Source organism: Vigna umbellata, chromosome 5 (genome assembly GCF_029865625.1).
Source record: "Vigna umbellata cultivar VRB3 chromosome 5, Vumbellata_1.0, whole genome shotgun sequence".
NCBI lineage: Eukaryota > Viridiplantae > Streptophyta > Magnoliopsida > Fabales > Fabaceae > Vigna > Vigna umbellata.
The window spans coordinates 37,500,920-37,518,606 of NC_142169.1; the positions used below are offsets into that span (position 1 = coordinate 37,500,920).

The 17,687-nt window shown below is 41.0% G+C and overlaps 1 protein-coding gene across 1 annotated transcript; it reads left to right on the plus strand.

The window, feature by feature from the left end:
* The first annotated feature begins 3,227 nt into the window (after positions 1–3,227).
* On the plus strand, positions 3,228–15,823 carry LOC148198283 (uncharacterized). Its single transcript, XM_088115738.1, has 6 exons — positions 3,228–3,286; positions 3,406–3,572; positions 9,261–10,369; positions 10,472–12,298; positions 12,431–14,567; positions 14,622–15,823. The coding sequence occupies exons 1-6, from the start codon at positions 3,228–3,230 to the stop codon at positions 15,821–15,823; spliced, it is 6,501 nt and encodes a 2,166-aa protein (XP_087971864.1).
* The last annotated feature ends 1,864 nt before the right edge of the window (positions 15,824–17,687 follow it).

Genomic DNA, 17,687 nt, shown 5'->3' on the forward strand with positions numbered 1-17,687 from the left:
GCTCAGCCCCCCTTAGGAGTGCTCAACCCTGGGGGTAGCATTCCAAAACTCACTTTTTTTGTTGTTTTCCTTGCTTTTATGGTTGATTCAGCTTTATACAGCTCTATATATTGTTGGAGATTCTTCCAGGCACATTATTAGCTACAAAATAAAGGGAATTTATTGATAAAATCATAAAGTATAACTTCTACTCACTTATTCTCAAAACTAAAGCTAAAACATGAGTTCAAGCAATTTTCTAAGTCAAAAGGGTGTGTTTAGTATCAAAATTGAATCACAGATAACAGTATATTTAACAATTATCAAATATCTATCAACCACCACAAAAAATTGAATCCTTTCTTGATGGAAACCCATTTAGGGAACTAAATGGATATCTATATAAGGAGTATCAACTTAAGCTAAAGCTAAAAGAGTGGAAGTAAAAGGATTTTTCAAGCTCATTCTTGCTTTTCTTCAAGCCTTAGAAGACATTGGACCTCTCATGGTCAAGAAGATGGAAGAGGAATATGGAACTTCAAGATTCTATTCTCATGGAAGATCGCATTTTTAGTCTTCTTTTATCTTGAACACTTTTGTAAATATATAGTATAACTTCATAAGGTATTGTATTTAGCCAAGAAACTTTGTTTAGTCCTTTTTAAAGGGATTGGTGCTCTTAAAGTAGATAAGAATGCACCAATAGGACCTTAGAAAAAAAATAGTGCCTAAATGGGTTAGAAATGGGTTAAAAATGGATTTTTGAAAGGAGTTAGTTACAAGGAGAATTTGCATTAAATGCTAGGTTAGTTAGTTAAAGGCTCATCCTCATTAATGTTTAGGCTCCTCCATTAACTGTGGATCCTGGATTACGAGCTAGCAGCTCATTTGCATAATCATATATCCTTTTATATTGGTCTTTGAAAGACTCATCAACATGGTTTGAAGTAATGACTTTTTCCCTATAAGCCATGCATCTGGATATACCTACATTCCATTTTTATTTATCTTCTCACGAATTTCCACTCCCTTTACTTTCGAATTTTCTCTAACAGTTTTCTCCAACCTCTTACTCAGCCATTTTGCATTAAGTAATTTTACTTTGTGCTCTCTACTACAACTGTGGTTGTCAACAATAGTCTTTAATTACCATGTATGTATTGCATCCATATAAGAAAAATATGTCATCCAGGGGCATTTTCCTTTAGCACCCAAACATTTTAGCCTAATTTTCTTCTTATCATTTTAAAGAAATCTTATATTTCTACCATTTTCTACTGCATACTTTTTATGGCATCCAAAAAATCTTGCTTCTCAGCAAAATAAGTGCTTAAATCCCATTTGTAATCCACCATTGTTTTAGGCATACAAAATGTTACAAACTTCCCATAACCTTCTTCTTCATCATCTTCTCCATCACTTTCTACTCACTAGTACAGTCAGGGGAAACGACAATGGTTATTTTTGCCTATAGGCAGCGGTTTTCGAACCGAGGCATAAAAATAGAGGATTTGGCCTCGGTTTAGCCTTAACCCAAGCAGTAAAGTTTTTGGTTTTTTAATTTTTTTTTCCTAGGACTTTATGCCTCAGTTCCCTTGAACCGAGGCAGTATGTCCCACTCTACTACCTCGGTTGTAGCTGGAACCGAGACAATAGACTTTTTTTTTTCTCATCTGCATGACTTTCTACTTCGGGTGTGACCATAACCGAGGCCATAACGGGTCTTTCTACTTTGGTTATGACGTGAACCGAGGCATATATCCTTGTTTTTTTTAAAAGAATGAGGTATGTTTCTGCAACATTCCCAACAACAGAAACAGACCTGCATACATATTTACAGCCAGAACAGTCCAGAATAATCCAGAAACATATATTTTGAATGAAAATTATAATAAAACATAAATACATTCAATTGAATCATAAATCAACTTCTTAGAAGCATAAATCAATCCAATGTAATCATAAATCAAGTTTGAAGCATAAATCAATGTAATGTACAAAGTTAAACGAATAATAATGTAGAGAAACATCAAACAACTTAGAAATATAAACTTAGAACTTACTATATCCTAATACCTACTACATACTATTATATAAATGAATTACATATTTAGCCAATGCTTTCCTCACAAGTTGAAGTGACTTCTCTAGAATTGGAGCAGTCCTATTGAATCTCTGCATAAAATACAATGATTTCAATTAGTGTATTTGAAATCTAAACTATAGGGAAAATAAAATTCAAACCTAAATGTCAACACTCAATTTTGTCCGGGTTGAAAAAAAAGAAGTGTTTTTATTGGTTTTTTTTTTATCTTATTCTACCTTTTTGTTTTATTCTATTTTTATTGCTTTTAATTCAATTTCTATTTTATTTCTTATTTTCAATTTGTTTTAATAGAGTTAATTAATCATAATTAAAAAATTGAAAAATAAAATTAAAATTAAAAATAATGAAAATAAATAAAATAAAATTGAAATAAAAAATAAAAAAATAAAAAAAAAACGTGGAAAAGGGGGAGAGGATGAATGGGACGCGTGTCTGGGGTGAGGGGGACCAGGTGGTTAGAAAGGAATATTTCCCGAGATTTTGGGAGGGGGATTTTGGTTGGGATCAGAGAGAAAAAAAAAGGGGGAGGCACACGAGTAACGATCATCTGAAATCATATAGCATTGGCACCGGCACCGGCGAGAAGAGATCACCGGATATTCGTAGCTAGCAGTAGCCTTAGAGCTCCGAGAGGTAAGCCTCTTGCTCCCCTGTGTGGTCATGTATGCTTACTGTATAACTGCCTTTGATGCTTATTCCATTTTGTTTATGCTATGGTAAGTCTGCTACATTCCCCATTTTATAATCTTATAGCATTTGTTTATCCTCTTCCTCTGAGCATCCATCTTCATCTTTTCTTAACACTGAACCTCCAACTTCCTTCATCCATATTCACCCACTGCCACAAGACACATTAACACCCACGGCCGTCATCAATCTTCACGTCCAACACTTGATCATCTCCATTACCTGCTGAAACTCCCACCCATCATCACGGGCACATACGCAAGCTTTGTATTCCTCCATTTACTCAATCAAACCTCATTCCCTCATCCACTCATAAACCATCATCCATATTTGCCCACGGCCACTACCAACGCCTCACGGTCACCGCCTTATTCCTCCATTGGAACCTCCATTCCAACCCACGCATAGCACCATCATCCTCAACCTGCATTATACAAAGCCACAGCCTAGAACAATGACCAATTTCCAGCCCTCAAACACCAGTACATACTTTACCTTCACTGAGCCAAAGCGGTGATTGGTCATTGTGTCGTTCACCGTCGCCTTCAACCACGCAACCACACACCACCACCTTCAGGCTCACCGTCTCGTTGTAGAATACTAAATTAGGATAATGGTGCTGAGGGGATCAGAGATGAACGCGGAGGAAGACCCTCCCTGAGAATCGCCGTTTTCGAAGTGAGAAAGGTGGAGACAGTGGCGTCGTGGCTGGTGGTGGTTCTGGTGGCGCGAGTTGCCGCCGGCGAGGCCAAGGTTGTTCTGGGCGAGGTGATGGTGGCCGGTTATGACGGAGATGGCGGTGAGTCGTGGTGCTGAGTAGGAGATCTTGGATCTCTGGAGAAAGCACGAGCCGGCGTGAAGGAGTGAATGAGAGTGAACCTCCTAAACCCCTAGAAAATTCTAGGTTAGAAACCATTCAATTGGGCCAGGCCCAAAATTGAGCGTACGTCCGGGAACCTTTGTTTGTCGAGCGTTCGTCATCCAGCCTCACAATTCCAACGAACGCTCGTCCATAACGAGCGTTTGTCATCCAACGCTCATTTTCCCAACGAACGCTCGTCCATAACGAGCGTTCGTCATCCAACCTCATTTTCCCAACGAACGCTCGTCATAACGAGCGTTCGCCATCCAGCCTCATCTTCCCAACGAACGCTCGTCCAAACGAGCGCTCGTCGTTCATCATCCAGCCTCATCTTCCCAACGAACGCTCGTCCAAACGAGCGCTCGTCGTTCATCATCCAGCCTCATCTTCCCAACGAACGCTCGTGCAAGCGAGCGCTCGTCGTTCGTCATCCCGCCTCATCATCCCAACGAACGCTCGTCCATAACGAGTATGCGCCATCCAACCTCATTTTCCTAACGAACGCTCGTCCCAAACGAGCGCTCGTCATTTGGCCTCCACTCACCTCAGCTACCCAACGAACGCTCAACCCAACGAGCGCTCGTAGACTAGCCTCCTCTTCTCAGCGTCCGTTCGTCACATCATCCATTGAACGCTCGTCATCTACCTTCCTATACTCAACGTACGTTCGTCGTATCACCCAACGAACGCTCGTTATTCAGCCTACATTCACAACGTTCGTTCATCCTCTATCAACGAGCGTTCGTCATTCAGCCTTAGTTACCAACGTTCGTCCTTTATATTCCCCAACGAACGTTCGTCCTTAAGCTTCCATATCTGAACGTCCGTTCGTCATGTCAATAACGAACGTTCGTCCTTAAGCTTCCATTTTTGAATGACCGTTCGTCATGTCAATAACGAACGTTCGTCCTTAGGCTTCCATTTTTGAACGACCGTTCGTCCTGTCAATAATGAACGTTCGTCCTTATGGTTCCATTTTTGAACGTCCGTTTGTAGTTTCAAACAATGAGCGTTCGTCTTTAAGCTTCCATTGTTGAACGTTCGTTCGTCATTCAATAACGAGCGTTCGTCACAGCTTCAATTTCTCAACGTCCGTTCAGCCATTTTCATTTCTTTTGTTTATTTATTTTATTTTTATTTATTTTAAACATCTATTTAGCCTTAAATATATATGTAATAATACAATATTTTAAATAAATAAATTTACAAAAATATGTTTTAAAGGTTTAAGCACACGTGTGACCGCTCGCGTCGTCCTTGTGCTAAAAACCTTTTTCTTCTTTTCTTAAATAAAATTTCAAAAATACGTTTAAAGGTTGAACACTCGTGTGATCGTTCGCATCGTCCTAGTGTTCAATACTTTTCTCTCTTATTTACGTAATATTAAACGAGGGTATGAGTGCTCGTGCGATCGTCCGCATCAGCCTAGCACTCAATACTCTCAAGTTTTTCTAAATAAGTAAATAATGGTATGTGTGCTCGTGCGATCGTCCGCATCAGCCTAGCACTCAATACCCTTAAGTTTTCCTAAATAAGTAGATAACGGTATGAGTGCTCGTGTGATCGTTCGCATCGGCCTAGTGCTTAATATCGTTATCTCTCTTTTCAAAAATAATTAAAAATATTTAAATATCATTTTAAAGGTATGAGTACTCGTGCGACCGTTCGCGTCGGCCTAGTACTCATTACCTTCTTTTTCTCGAAAATATTAAAAACATAAAAATCTCCAAAAATTAAAAACATCTGCTTTTTCAAACAAACAAACAGTCTTTCAAGCTAGAACTACGTAACCCTGATTTCTCATTTTGAATGAGAATACGTAGGAGCAAGGTCAATCCTTGTCGGGCCCAAAAAACTAAAAAATATATTTTGTTTCTTTAGAGTTTTATTTTAAGGGATAGTTAAACATTTTGAAAACCACATCATATTCGTGCATTTAGTTAAAGGTACTGCCTTAGGGCAGGCGTTGTAGGGTGCTAACACCTTCCCTACGCGTAACCGACTCCCGAACCCAGAATATGGTTTTCGTGGACCATGTCTTATTATTTTATGGTTTTTTCGTAGTTTTCCATAATAAACTATGGTGGCGACTCCAAATCTCTTTTTCAAAACCCCGTTTCTTTTTGGATCGTCGTCCCGTCGCGATTCCGGTTGCGACAGATGGCGACTCCACTGGGGACTTTTAGAGAGTCGAGCCATTTAATTAGATGCGCGAATTTGGTGTGGTTTTGCTTTGTGTTTTTCTTTCCCTTTTCTCTATCTATGCGTGATATTCGGAATAACTGCAATAACTGTGGAATATTGAACCCTAGGGTAGATAATATGTTTATATCTGCCTGGGAATTTTTCTGGTTGTTTTGCAGGTGAGGGTTTGGGTGTGCATAATTTCCTCCCTTCACACACACACTTTTGGCATATCATGAGTGGGGCCCTATACCCGGGTCTGAGCGTAGCTTAGAATTAGAGGAGTTGTGTAGCGGTGTCACTCTGGGATGTACTTCCTGTTTGGCTATCGTGAGAACTCCAGTTAGAGTCTGTTCTCTTCATATGTGTTTTCACACCTAGTTGATTACTCGACTGTTGTGGAAATGCTATGAAGGGGGCCATAGCTCTAGTGACCTTTGACCTTTAGGTTCAGGAAATCATCCTTGTGAGATTTCATATACTTGACCTTGAACTCAAAGCAGTGAACCTTTGGTAGGGCACGAAGGGAGGAATATATGCTTCTGTAACCCTCACGCTGTTCGTTTTTTATGATATTACATTTCATACCATGCATGTGTTTTGTTTTGTCATGTTATTTTATTATCATGCATCATATTCATACATCATTTAGTAACATGTTAATTTTAAGGGAAATCACAGATACCTACTTGACTGCATACGAGATGGATGTTAACACAAGATCCGATGCTACACGGCATACCGACTCTTCCGATTTAAGAAAGAAGTATAGTCTAAGGACTCATGTTGGAAATTTGACCGGGCTGATAAACTTGGGCAAAAGGCTTAAGACTATAAAGAGAGAAACCTTTCAGAGAAGATATGGAAATTTGTTGAATTTAATGGAGGTTGAAGTACAAATACCCGCTATCACAGCCTTGGCACAATATTATGATTCTCCGCTTCGATGTTTCACATTTCAAGACTTTCAGTTGGCGCCAACCATAGAGGAGTTCGAGCATATCTTGGGTTTACCATTGGAGGGCACCACTCCCTACCAACATTTAGAGCATCATGCCTCTATACCTACCATTGCTGCCATCATGAAATTACATCCCAAGGAGCTTGAAGACAGGATGATGATAAGGAATCAAGTGCATGGGTTATCACAGGGATATCTAGAGCAGTATTTACAGCACTTGGCTGATAAAGAGGATTGGGAAACTTTCATGGATGTATTAGCCCTCACCATATATGGCATTGTCTTGTTTCCCAAAATAGAAGAATTTGTGGATTACATCGCGATAGACGTCTTCGTGGCGAGTAAAACTAGATCAGAGAATCCTGTAACAGCAGTTCTTGCGGATGTTTATGGGACTTTAAGTTTTTGCCATGAGAGAAAGGGAAAGAAGATTCTTTGTTGCTTACCGGCGTTGTATACATGGATGACAACCGCGCGTGTTTAAAGAGATGGTCGACGTTAAGAGTCTATCGGAGAATTTGTCACACCAAGGGCTTAAAGGTAAAGGAGGAAACGATTGGGCCCGATTCCTTGCCGGCTTCAGCGAAAGAAGTATAAAATGGCGCCTTCCTTGGCTCGGAAATAAACTGGCTATACAACATTGTGGTAGTTTTCCTAATGTGCCTCTCATAGGTGCCCGGTACTGTATCAATTACAACCCCCTTTTGGTGCAAAGACAATTTGGGCATCCCATGAAAGGGGCACCTTCATCAGATTACCTTGCTACCCTATTCATTTATTACGAAGACGGGCATTTCATCGAATTGTTAAGAAAGGTTAAAAGCGCCTGGGAAAATGTTGTTCGAGCAGAGAAGGACTTGAGGGATGGAGTAGTGGATAGCAGTATTAGTTATCACACCTGGATTCTGGAGAGAGTGAAAGTGGTCAAGTTGCCTTTCAAGCCAATCAAGGATCAATCAACTAGTGAAGGACCATCTCAAGCCCCAGAAAGTGAAGAGGTGCAACAATTGAAAGCTGAGATGGAGAAATTGAAAATTAGGAATGCTAGGTTGGAAAACGAATTACAAAGGGCGCGTAATGATCTTGTGGATATGAAAAATGATAATGAAGAAAAGTCGCGGGCTTATGAAAACCTTGTCAAAAGCCAGAAGGCTGAGAGGGATTACACATTTCGAGTGAAACAGGATCTAGCCGCCGCGAGTAAGGAATTATCCATGAGGGTAAATGAGAAGAAGGTGGCTTTAGAGGAGGGAAAGGAGTGGAAGCACCTCTACGAAGAAGCCAAAAGAGATAAACGAGAAGCCCTGAAGAGATTAAGAGAAGCGCAGATTCAGATAGAAAAAGCGGGGCATGAGATGAAAGAGATGGCCATGTCGTTTGAGGCGGATATGAATAGGGAGCGTTGGAAGCTAACGGAAGCAGAGGAAGAGCATCGAACTCTGATAAAACAAATGGAGGAATATATCGAGGAACAGGAGGAGCGATGGAGGTCGATAGATTTTGAAGAAAGGCATCAGGCCTTGATAAAGCGAATGGAAGAGCACATCGCCGAGCAAGAAATGGCTGTAAAGCACTGGAAGGAAAGTTTCTCTCAGTTGGCTGCTTTGGCAAACGGGGCAATTGAAGACATCCCCAGGATGGTGTCGAATGCTGAAGTAAGCACTCATTTTTGTAACTCACCAGCGGAAATAGAATTGTTTATTAATCATTGTAAATGGTTGGTGGGAGAAATGAAATCTTTCATTGCCCGGGCGCGGGATTGATGTACATCGGAATTATGTGTTTTGTTCCTTAGACTATGTAATGGATCAAATTTCCTTTAAATGAAAGATAAGGGATGTTTGTTGGTATCGGCTTGTGTTAATTTTCCATCAGTATTGTCATCGTTATCCTGTGATTTCCACTTATCACTAGCATGCATCATGTTTTCTTTTGTTTTGCATTTTTCATCCTTATCTAATTTAATTTAATAAAAAAAATAATAATAATCAGCAATACAAGTGAGAAAACAACGGCAAATTTTCCACGACATCCATACAGGACCAGAGCTAACTCAAAGGTCATGGAGAATTGGGAGCAGTCACACGAATCTATTAAGGCCGATGTCAACCAGTTGAAGGATCAGATGGCCCAGATTTTGGCGGCTCTCGAAGCCCTGAAGACTACGGGAGGGGCGACGCCTGCGCAAGTTGAGGGAAGTGCTCATTATTACCCTCCGGTGTTCAGTTCTGGGAGCCAATCTGTTCCGTTCCCAATGTATGGATTACCTCCAGGTTACACCCCACCTGTGGGAGAATACACAGAAGGGGAGCAGACTTCATTCTCTTTCCCTACCACTGCCAACGTACCGCCAATCAGTATTCAGGGACCTGTTGTAATGTCCGCACCCATGATAAATGAAGGAATGCATGCAAGCATGTCTGATGGAATACGAGTAACTCCGGTGCCGCCTGTGATTACCGGAGAGGGCTTTTCTACAGGGGCTGCACCACATACCTCGTTTCAGGGGGTAATTAGTAATGTTGATGGGGCGAAAGATAAACTGGAGAGCCTAGAGGCAAGATTGAGGGCTGTGGAGGGGTATGAAAGTTATGGATTTGGGGATGTTGCCAGATTGAGTTTGGTTCCTGGCGTCAAATTACCACATAAGTTCAAGGCACCAGATTTTGAGAAGTATAAGGGAAATACATGCCCAAAGAGCCATCTGACCATGTTTTGCAGAAAGATGGCTGCATATGCTTATGATGAGCAGCTGCTCATCCATGTTTTTCAAGATAGTTTGGCTGGAGTGGCGTTAAATTGGTATACCCATTTGGAGCCGGCTCGAATTCGTTGTTGGGCAGACTTGGCTGATGCTTTTGTGAAGCAGTACATATACAATACACATGTCGCGCCAGATCGTTTACAGCTGCAAAACATGTCGAAGAAAGACAATGAAACTTTTAAGGAGTATGCTCAGCGGTGGAGGGAATTGGCTGCACAAGTTGAGCCGCCTTTGTATGATAAAGAAATGGTGGCAATGTTTGTAAATACGCTCCAACCACCATTTTATGAACATATGGTGGGAAATGTATCTTCAAATTTTGCCGATATCATCGTGATAGGCGAGCGAATAGAGATCGGGTTGAAAAATGGGAAGATTGCATATGGCTCGTCGGCGGGTGCAAACTCCAAAAAACCCAATTTCAACTCAGGGAAAAGAAAGGAGGGAGATGTGCATGCAACATCTGCAACCCCCGTGTGGAGAGGTCAGGCTCCCACTCATAACTATCGACCATACTGGGGTCAACATCCACATGCAGCTAACGCGTCATTTGGTCATCAAATTAGGCCTCAACAACAACCGGGATACTATCAACCACAATACATCCCGACGAATAATTGGAGGGGAGGGGCAAATGTAGGTTCCAATATGAATGTGGGTCCAAATGCTTATCCAAGAAGGAACCAGGAAAGAAATTATGTTAACTTTACTCCAATTCCTACAACTTATACGGAATTATTGCCTCAGCTTATCAAACAAGGGCTAGTTGTCGTTTGTCCCCTGAAGCCTTTGCAGCCTCCGTATCCAAGAGGTTATGATGCAGATGCAAAGTGTAGTTATCATGGAGGGGCCGCTGGTCATTCCACTGAGAGGTGTCTGGCTTTCAAGCATAAAGTGCAGACTCTAATTGATTCTGGGTGGTTAAAGTTCCAAGAGGATAAGCCTAATGTCGAGGCCAATCCTTTATCTGGGCATGGAAGTGCTTCGACGAATGCTGTCGAAGTGAAAGAACATGAGCTGGTGAGAAATGTGAAAGAAGTCAAGAGCTCTAGGAGATTTATTTTGGAGGCGTTGCTGAAAGTGGGTATCTTGAAGGGTGATTATGATGAGAGTATGGCATGCGCGCTCCACCCGGAGGCTAAGCACTCCATTGAGGAGTGTGTTGAATTTGAAGAAATTCTGCAAGACCTGCTAGATCGCGGTCTGATGCAGGTATGCTACAAGAAGGATGAGGGTGAGGTATTTGCACAGACTGGTGATGAATCCGGTATGATTTTACCAGAACCATTAGTGATTCGTTTCACTAAGACTACTTCTATCCCACCAACTCAAGGAAGGTCGCCTGTAGTTATCCATGTACCAGCCCCTTTTCCTTACAAGAACGAAAAAGCCGTCCCATGGAGATATGAGACGTATGCGTCAGGCGAAACGCAAAGCGTTGACCCTGTCGTCAAAAACATATCAGGGATAGGGGGAATGACTAGGAGTGGTCGAATTTTCACATCACCTGAGTTGGCACGAGAAAAGGTTAATGATAATGAAGCAACGATGGCCGCGAAGGCAAAAGAATTCTTAAAGGGGAAGGGGGCACAGACAGAGGAAATCCCCGACAAGGAAGAGAGGAGGGAGGTTTCTGAAGAGGAGGCTTGTGAATTTTTAAAATTCATACAACAAAGTGAATATAAGGTGGTGGAACAGTTAAATCGTATGCCTGCTCGTATATCCTTGTTAGATTTGCTCATGCATTCGGCATCACACAGAAAGTTGCTAATGAAGATACTCAGTGAGGCTCACGTGGAGCAAGGTATTTCGTTGAATAAATTCGAGGGTATTGTTGGCAATATTGTTGCTAATAATTATCTCACCTTTACGGATGAAGAGGTACCTGCTGAAGGAAGAGGGCATAACAAGGCTCTTCACGTCTCTGTGAAATGCCTGGATCATGTTATAGCGCGTGTTTTAGTGGACAATGGGTCCTCCTTGAATGTCATGCCGAAAGCAACTCTGGAAAAGCTACCTTGCGAAGGAATGCATATGAGGCCGAGTTCAATGATTGTGAGGGCGTTTGATGGCAGTAAAAGAGAAGTGATGGGAGAAGTGGATTTACCAATGCAAGTTGGCCCATGCGTTTTTCAAATAACATTCCAGGTTATGGATATCCTGCCAGCTTATAGTTGTCTGTTGGGACGCCCCTGGATTCATTCGGCGGGAGTTGTGCCTTCTACACTACACCAGAAGTTGAAGTATGTGATAGGAGATAAGTTGGTGATAGTATCAGGAGAAGAGGATCTTCTTGTGAGTGGACCATCATCCACGCGTTACATCGAGGCGGCTGAAGAAGCTCTCGAGACAACCTTCCAATCGTTGGAAATTGTGGGAAATGCTTGTGTGGAACCGTTTCCAGTAAATCCTCGCCTATCATGTGCTTCTATTATGATGGCCAAGATTATGCTAAGAGAGGGCTATATATATGGGGAAGGTTTGGGCAAATATCGGCAGGGGCGAGCATTCCCTCTAGAAATCGTTGAAAATAAGAACAGATATGGCTTGGGGTACAAACCTACCAAGGAAGACAGGAAAAGGGTGATTGAAGAAAGAAAAGAGCGCAGTCTGGCCCGTGCAGAAAGACGAGGGCCCAGAGAAAGCAAAATTCACATTGTTGACATCAAGGAAAGCTTCCGCAGTGCTGGGTGGATCAACACTGGCCAGATAGCAGCCGTGGAAGATGAAGAAAGGCCTCAAAGTTCGAGCTTTGTGTGGGCTTGCTCCCCTGATACTCAACTCAACAATTGGGAAACACTGGATTTACCTGTGATGCTTAATGTGAACAAAATATGTGACAATGATTGTTTTGAAAATAATGATATCAATGTTCCTAATTTTGAGCACCCTATCAATAATACGGAAGATGATTTCGAAGATGATGTGGAACCCTCTCCAGAATTATTGAGATTAGTGGAACAAGAGTCTAAGGAGATAAAACCCCATCAGGAGAAGATTGAAATACTTAACTTGGGAGAGAAGGATGAGATAAAGGAAGTGAAAATCGGTACTAGTATGAAAACGGAAGTGAGGGAAAGATTGCGTGCCCTATTGAAGGAGTTTAAAGATGTATTCGCGTGGTCTTACAATGACATGCCGGGTCTGGATACCGATATTGTGCAGCATAAGCTCCCACTCAAGCCAGAATGCCCTCCAGTCAAGCAAAAACTAAGAAGAATGAAGCCGGAAATGTCACTAAAAATTAAAGAGGAGGTCCAAAAGCAATTTGACGCAGGATTTTTGGCCGTGGCAAGATACCCACAATGGGTAGCGAATGTTGTACCAGTGCCTAAGAAGGATGGGAAGGTTCGAATGTGTGTTGACTATCGTGATTTGAATCGTGCAAGTCCGAAGGATAATTTCCCGTTACCACACATTGATACTCTGGTTGATAATACGGCCAAATTTTCGTTATTTTCATTCATGGATGGATTCTCGGGATATAATCAAATTAAAATGGCACCGGAAGATATGGAGAAGACGACCTTTATCACGTTATGGGGAACATTTTGTTATAAGGTGATGTCTTTCGGACTCAAGAATGCTGGAGCAACATACCAAAGGGCAATGGTGACACTCTTTCATGATATGATGCATAAGGAAATTGAAGTTTATGTGGATGACATGATTGCAAAGTCTGAATCAGAAGAGGAGCATATTTTCAATCTAAGGAAATTGTTTGAGAGGCTGAGAAAGTACAAACTCAGGTTAAATCCTTCCAAATGCACGTTTGGAGTAAAGTCTGGAAAATTGTTGGGCTTTATTGTCAGCCAAAGAGGAATAGAAGTTGATCCTGACAAAGTAAGAGCGATAACGGAAATGCCTGCGCCCAGAACAGAAAAGGAGGTTCGAGGTTTTTTGGGAAGATTGAACTACATTGCTAGGTTCATCTCCCAATTAACTGCTACTTGTGAACCAATGTTCAAGTTACTACGGAAAAACCAGGCCGTAGTCTGGAATGAAGATTGTCAAGTTGCTTTTGAAAAAGTCAAACAATACCTGCAAGACCCTCCTGTATTGCGTCCACCTATGCCAGGAAGGCCGCTCATTTTGTATTTGACCGTATTGGATAATTCAATGGGTTGTGTATTGGGTCAGCATGATGAAGATGGGAAAAGAGAGCATGCTATATATTACTTGAGCAAAAGATTCACAGATTGCGAACAACGATATTCGTCGTTAGAGCGAACTTGTTGTGCACTGGCGTGGGCTACTCATCGCCTAAGGCAATACATGTTGAGCCACTCTACTTGGTTGATATCCAAGATGGATCCTATCAAGTATATTTTCGAAAAGCCTGCTCTCACTGGAAGGATAGCTCGATGGCAGATGCTATTGTCAGAGTACGACATTGTATATGTTACTCAGAAATCTATCAAGGGTAGCGCTTTAGCGGAATATTTAGCCCATCAACCCATTAGTGATTATCAGCCAATGCAACCTGAATTTCCTGATGAAGATATCATGGCTTTATTTGCTGAGAACAAAGATGACAAAGATGAAAAAGCATGGACGGTATTATTCGATGGGGCTTCGAATGTAATGGGGCATGGAATAGGGGCAGTGCTTATCTCTCCTAAGAATCAATACATTCCAATGACGGCAAGGTTGTGTTTTAATTGCACGAATAATATCGCAGAATATGAAGCCTGTGCCATGGGAATTCGAGCAGCTATAGAGTCTAAAGCAAAAATTCTGGATGTATATGGAGATTCAGCTTTGGTCATCCATCAATTGAAGGGAGAATGGGAGACTAGGGATACTAAATTAATTCCATACCAAGCTTACATCAGGGGATTAATTGAGTATTTCGATTCCATCACGTTTAATCATATACCGAGAGAAGATAATCAATTAGCAGACGCATTGGCTACCTTGTCATCGATGTTTGAAGTTGATCAAGATGCAGAATTGCCAATGATTGAAATGAAGAGTCATGCGAAACCAGCGTATTGTCATTTCATCGAGGAGGAAGTAGATGGTAAACCTTGGTACTTTGACATCAAACATTATCTTAAGACTCGAGAATATCCAGAGAAGGCATCCGAAAACGATAAAAGGGCGTTAAGGAGATTGGTTGGCAGTTTCATTTTGAGTGGGGATATTCTATATAAGAGGAACCATGACATGGTTCTCCTTAGATGCGTAGATGCAAAAGAAGCCGAGCTGATACTAAAAGAAGTACACGAGGGTACATTTGGCACGCACATGAATGGGCACTCAATGGCCAGGAAGATACTGAGAGCGGGGTATTTTTGGTTGACTATGGAAAATGATTGTTGTACACATGTGAGGAAGTGTGAGAAATGCCAGGTATACGCAAGTAATATCAATGTTCCACCCACGACCTTGAACGTGTTGTCTGCACCATGGCCCTTTTCGATGTGGGGAATAGATGTCATCGGAGCTATAGAGCCAAAGGCATCAAATGGACACCGTTTCATATTAGTTGCAATCGATTACTTCACAAAATGGGTTGAGGCCGCTTCTTATGCTAATGTGACTAGAAAGGTAGTGACCAAGTTCATAAAAAGGGAGTTGATTTGCAGATACGGGATCCCTAACAGGATCATCACTGATAATGCCACTAACTTGAACAACCAGATGATGACAGAGTTATGTGAGGAGTTCAAAATTCATCATCTTAATTCTTCTCCTTATCGTCCAAAGATGAATGGGGCAGTAGAGGCTGCTAACAAAAATATCAAGAAGATTGTGCAGAAAATGGTGGTCACGTATAAGGATTGGCATGAAATGCTTCCTTTTGCTTTACATGGTTATCGCACTTCGGTACGAACATCGACTGGGGCAACGCCTTTCTCGCTTGTATATGGAATGGAAGCAGTACTTCCGTTTGAAGTGGAAATTCCGTCCTTACGAGTTTTAATAGAAACCCAATTAGAGGAGGCTGAGTGGGTTCAAGCTCGTTTCGACCAGCTCAATCTCATCGATGAAAAGAGACTAACAGCAGTATGCCATGGACAATTGTATCAAAGAAGAATGAAGAAGGCATTTGACAAAAAGGTACAGCCAAGAGAATTTCATGAAGGTGAGCTGGTGTTGAAGAAGATCCTACCTATACAAAAAGATCATAGAGGCAAATGGACTCCAAATTATGAAGGGCCATTTGTAGTGAAGAAAGCATTTTCTGGTGGGGCACTAATTCTCACAAGAATGGACGGAGAGGAGTTACCATTGCCAGTTAATTCTGATGCAGTAAAAAAGTTTTACGCATGATGATTCCGTGATAGTGGTTGCTATTAAAGGGATGTTGATATTATCTTCAACGCTTATTGTACTCTGTGTTTTATTCAATAAATAAATTTCACGTGATTTCATTCATATTTTGGTTGTTTGCATTCCATCTGAAATATTGCATGTCACGCTGAGCTGTTAAGTAGTCAAGTGAAAATGAAAATGAAAATAAGTAAACGCGTGTTGATAAAAGCATCACAGGTATATCAGGTTGGCGAGCTCGGTCCTGGAGGATGTCGGAAAGGAAAAACGAAAAAAAAAGGGTTACATGTTGAGTTTGTTGTTAATAAAGTTGTCAAGGACATAGTATTTTCGAAAAAGGAGTTTTGAAAAAATATCGTTGGTGAGCCTTTTCCTGATTCAAGGTTTTGGGTGTAACCGGTGTTCTTTTCTTAATAAAGCATTTGCATTCACATTACTTGAACCCTAACTTTTTTCGTTTCCCACAAGACGAAGGATTTCGCCATATGCCTAATATTGGGGCAGTTTTCATCATGTTACATACCACCGATAATCCATTGATTAGGGAGATATAAAAAAAAATAATAAAAAAAAAATGAAATGAAAAATGAAGTTGATGTGTCAAGCACTACATAGTTTCGTTTCAGGTTTAAATTCAAGAGAAAGTCAGACAAACAAGATTCGGAATGACGTGCGGCCATTTTTCGTTATCCAATCGTCAAAAGTAGTTCATCCAATTGCACCCCTTTTGAGCCAAAATTCATAATTGTTTTCATCACCCTAGACAAGAATCATTAGCATGTCGATGTCAATTTGAAAGGGTACATCACAAGCATCCAAAGTTGAGAAAAAATGAATGAAAGGGGAAATATCATAAAAGACCACAACAGGGGCAACGAAAAGAATGATCCAAAGGGAAAGAAAGAAAAAACAACAATAAATATGCTTGAAGTTCAAATCCCTAAAGACAGTCGACTGGGCACCTTGCAAATGATTCTTGTTTAAAGACTTTAACCGTCAAACACTTATTTGGGCCTTTGTTATCCTTTCTTTCAAAACCTTTCGACCTTTAGCCACGGTACAAGCCAATAAAAGTCCACACTGACTGAAGACTGTTGGTCCTAATCTTTCCCACGAATTTAACTTTGAAACAGAATAATGTGGTGAACGACACAATTCAGTGTTATTTTCAAAAAAAAAAAAAAAAAACGTCTCCCTGTCAATCGAAGATCATCCAATTTGGGGGAATCCTTCATACCCAAATCTTTTCACTTTTCCATTGTGCAAAATTGGGGCAGTATGGGAGCACAACATATTAATAGCACTTTTCCCCAAAGGAGGGACACGCATACGTTAATCATTATTCATTTGCTTTTCATAACCATTCTTCCACATTCTACAGGGTTCAAGTTAATTTGGATTGTAAAAAGCGATAAAAAGAATTTTAACTCAGGGTTACACTTTCTTCCTGCACATTAAAGGGTTCTATACCAATCAACGTTGTTTTAAGGAATGCGTTTTGAACATACATTGGGTTTGATGACAATATTAACAATGGATTCCAAGCATGGAATTTTCAAAAAAAAAAAAAAAAAAAAAAAAAAAATGTGATGAAAGGCGAGGGTAAAAGAAAAGACCAAAATGAAGGTCTCATGTGTCCATGCATCCATGCATCATCATGACATAACATCATCTTAGAAGAAGCGAGGAGAATTGTTTGCAAAATCTCCATGTTTTACTCGGCATTTATCAACTTTTCAAAGTTACAAATCAGGTTTTAATTTTCTGTTATCGACCCTCTGCATGGCAATGGTCGGATTTAAATCTCTGTTCTGTGAGTTTGGCCCTCTGCGAGGCAATGGTCAAATCCAGGTTTTAATTTTCT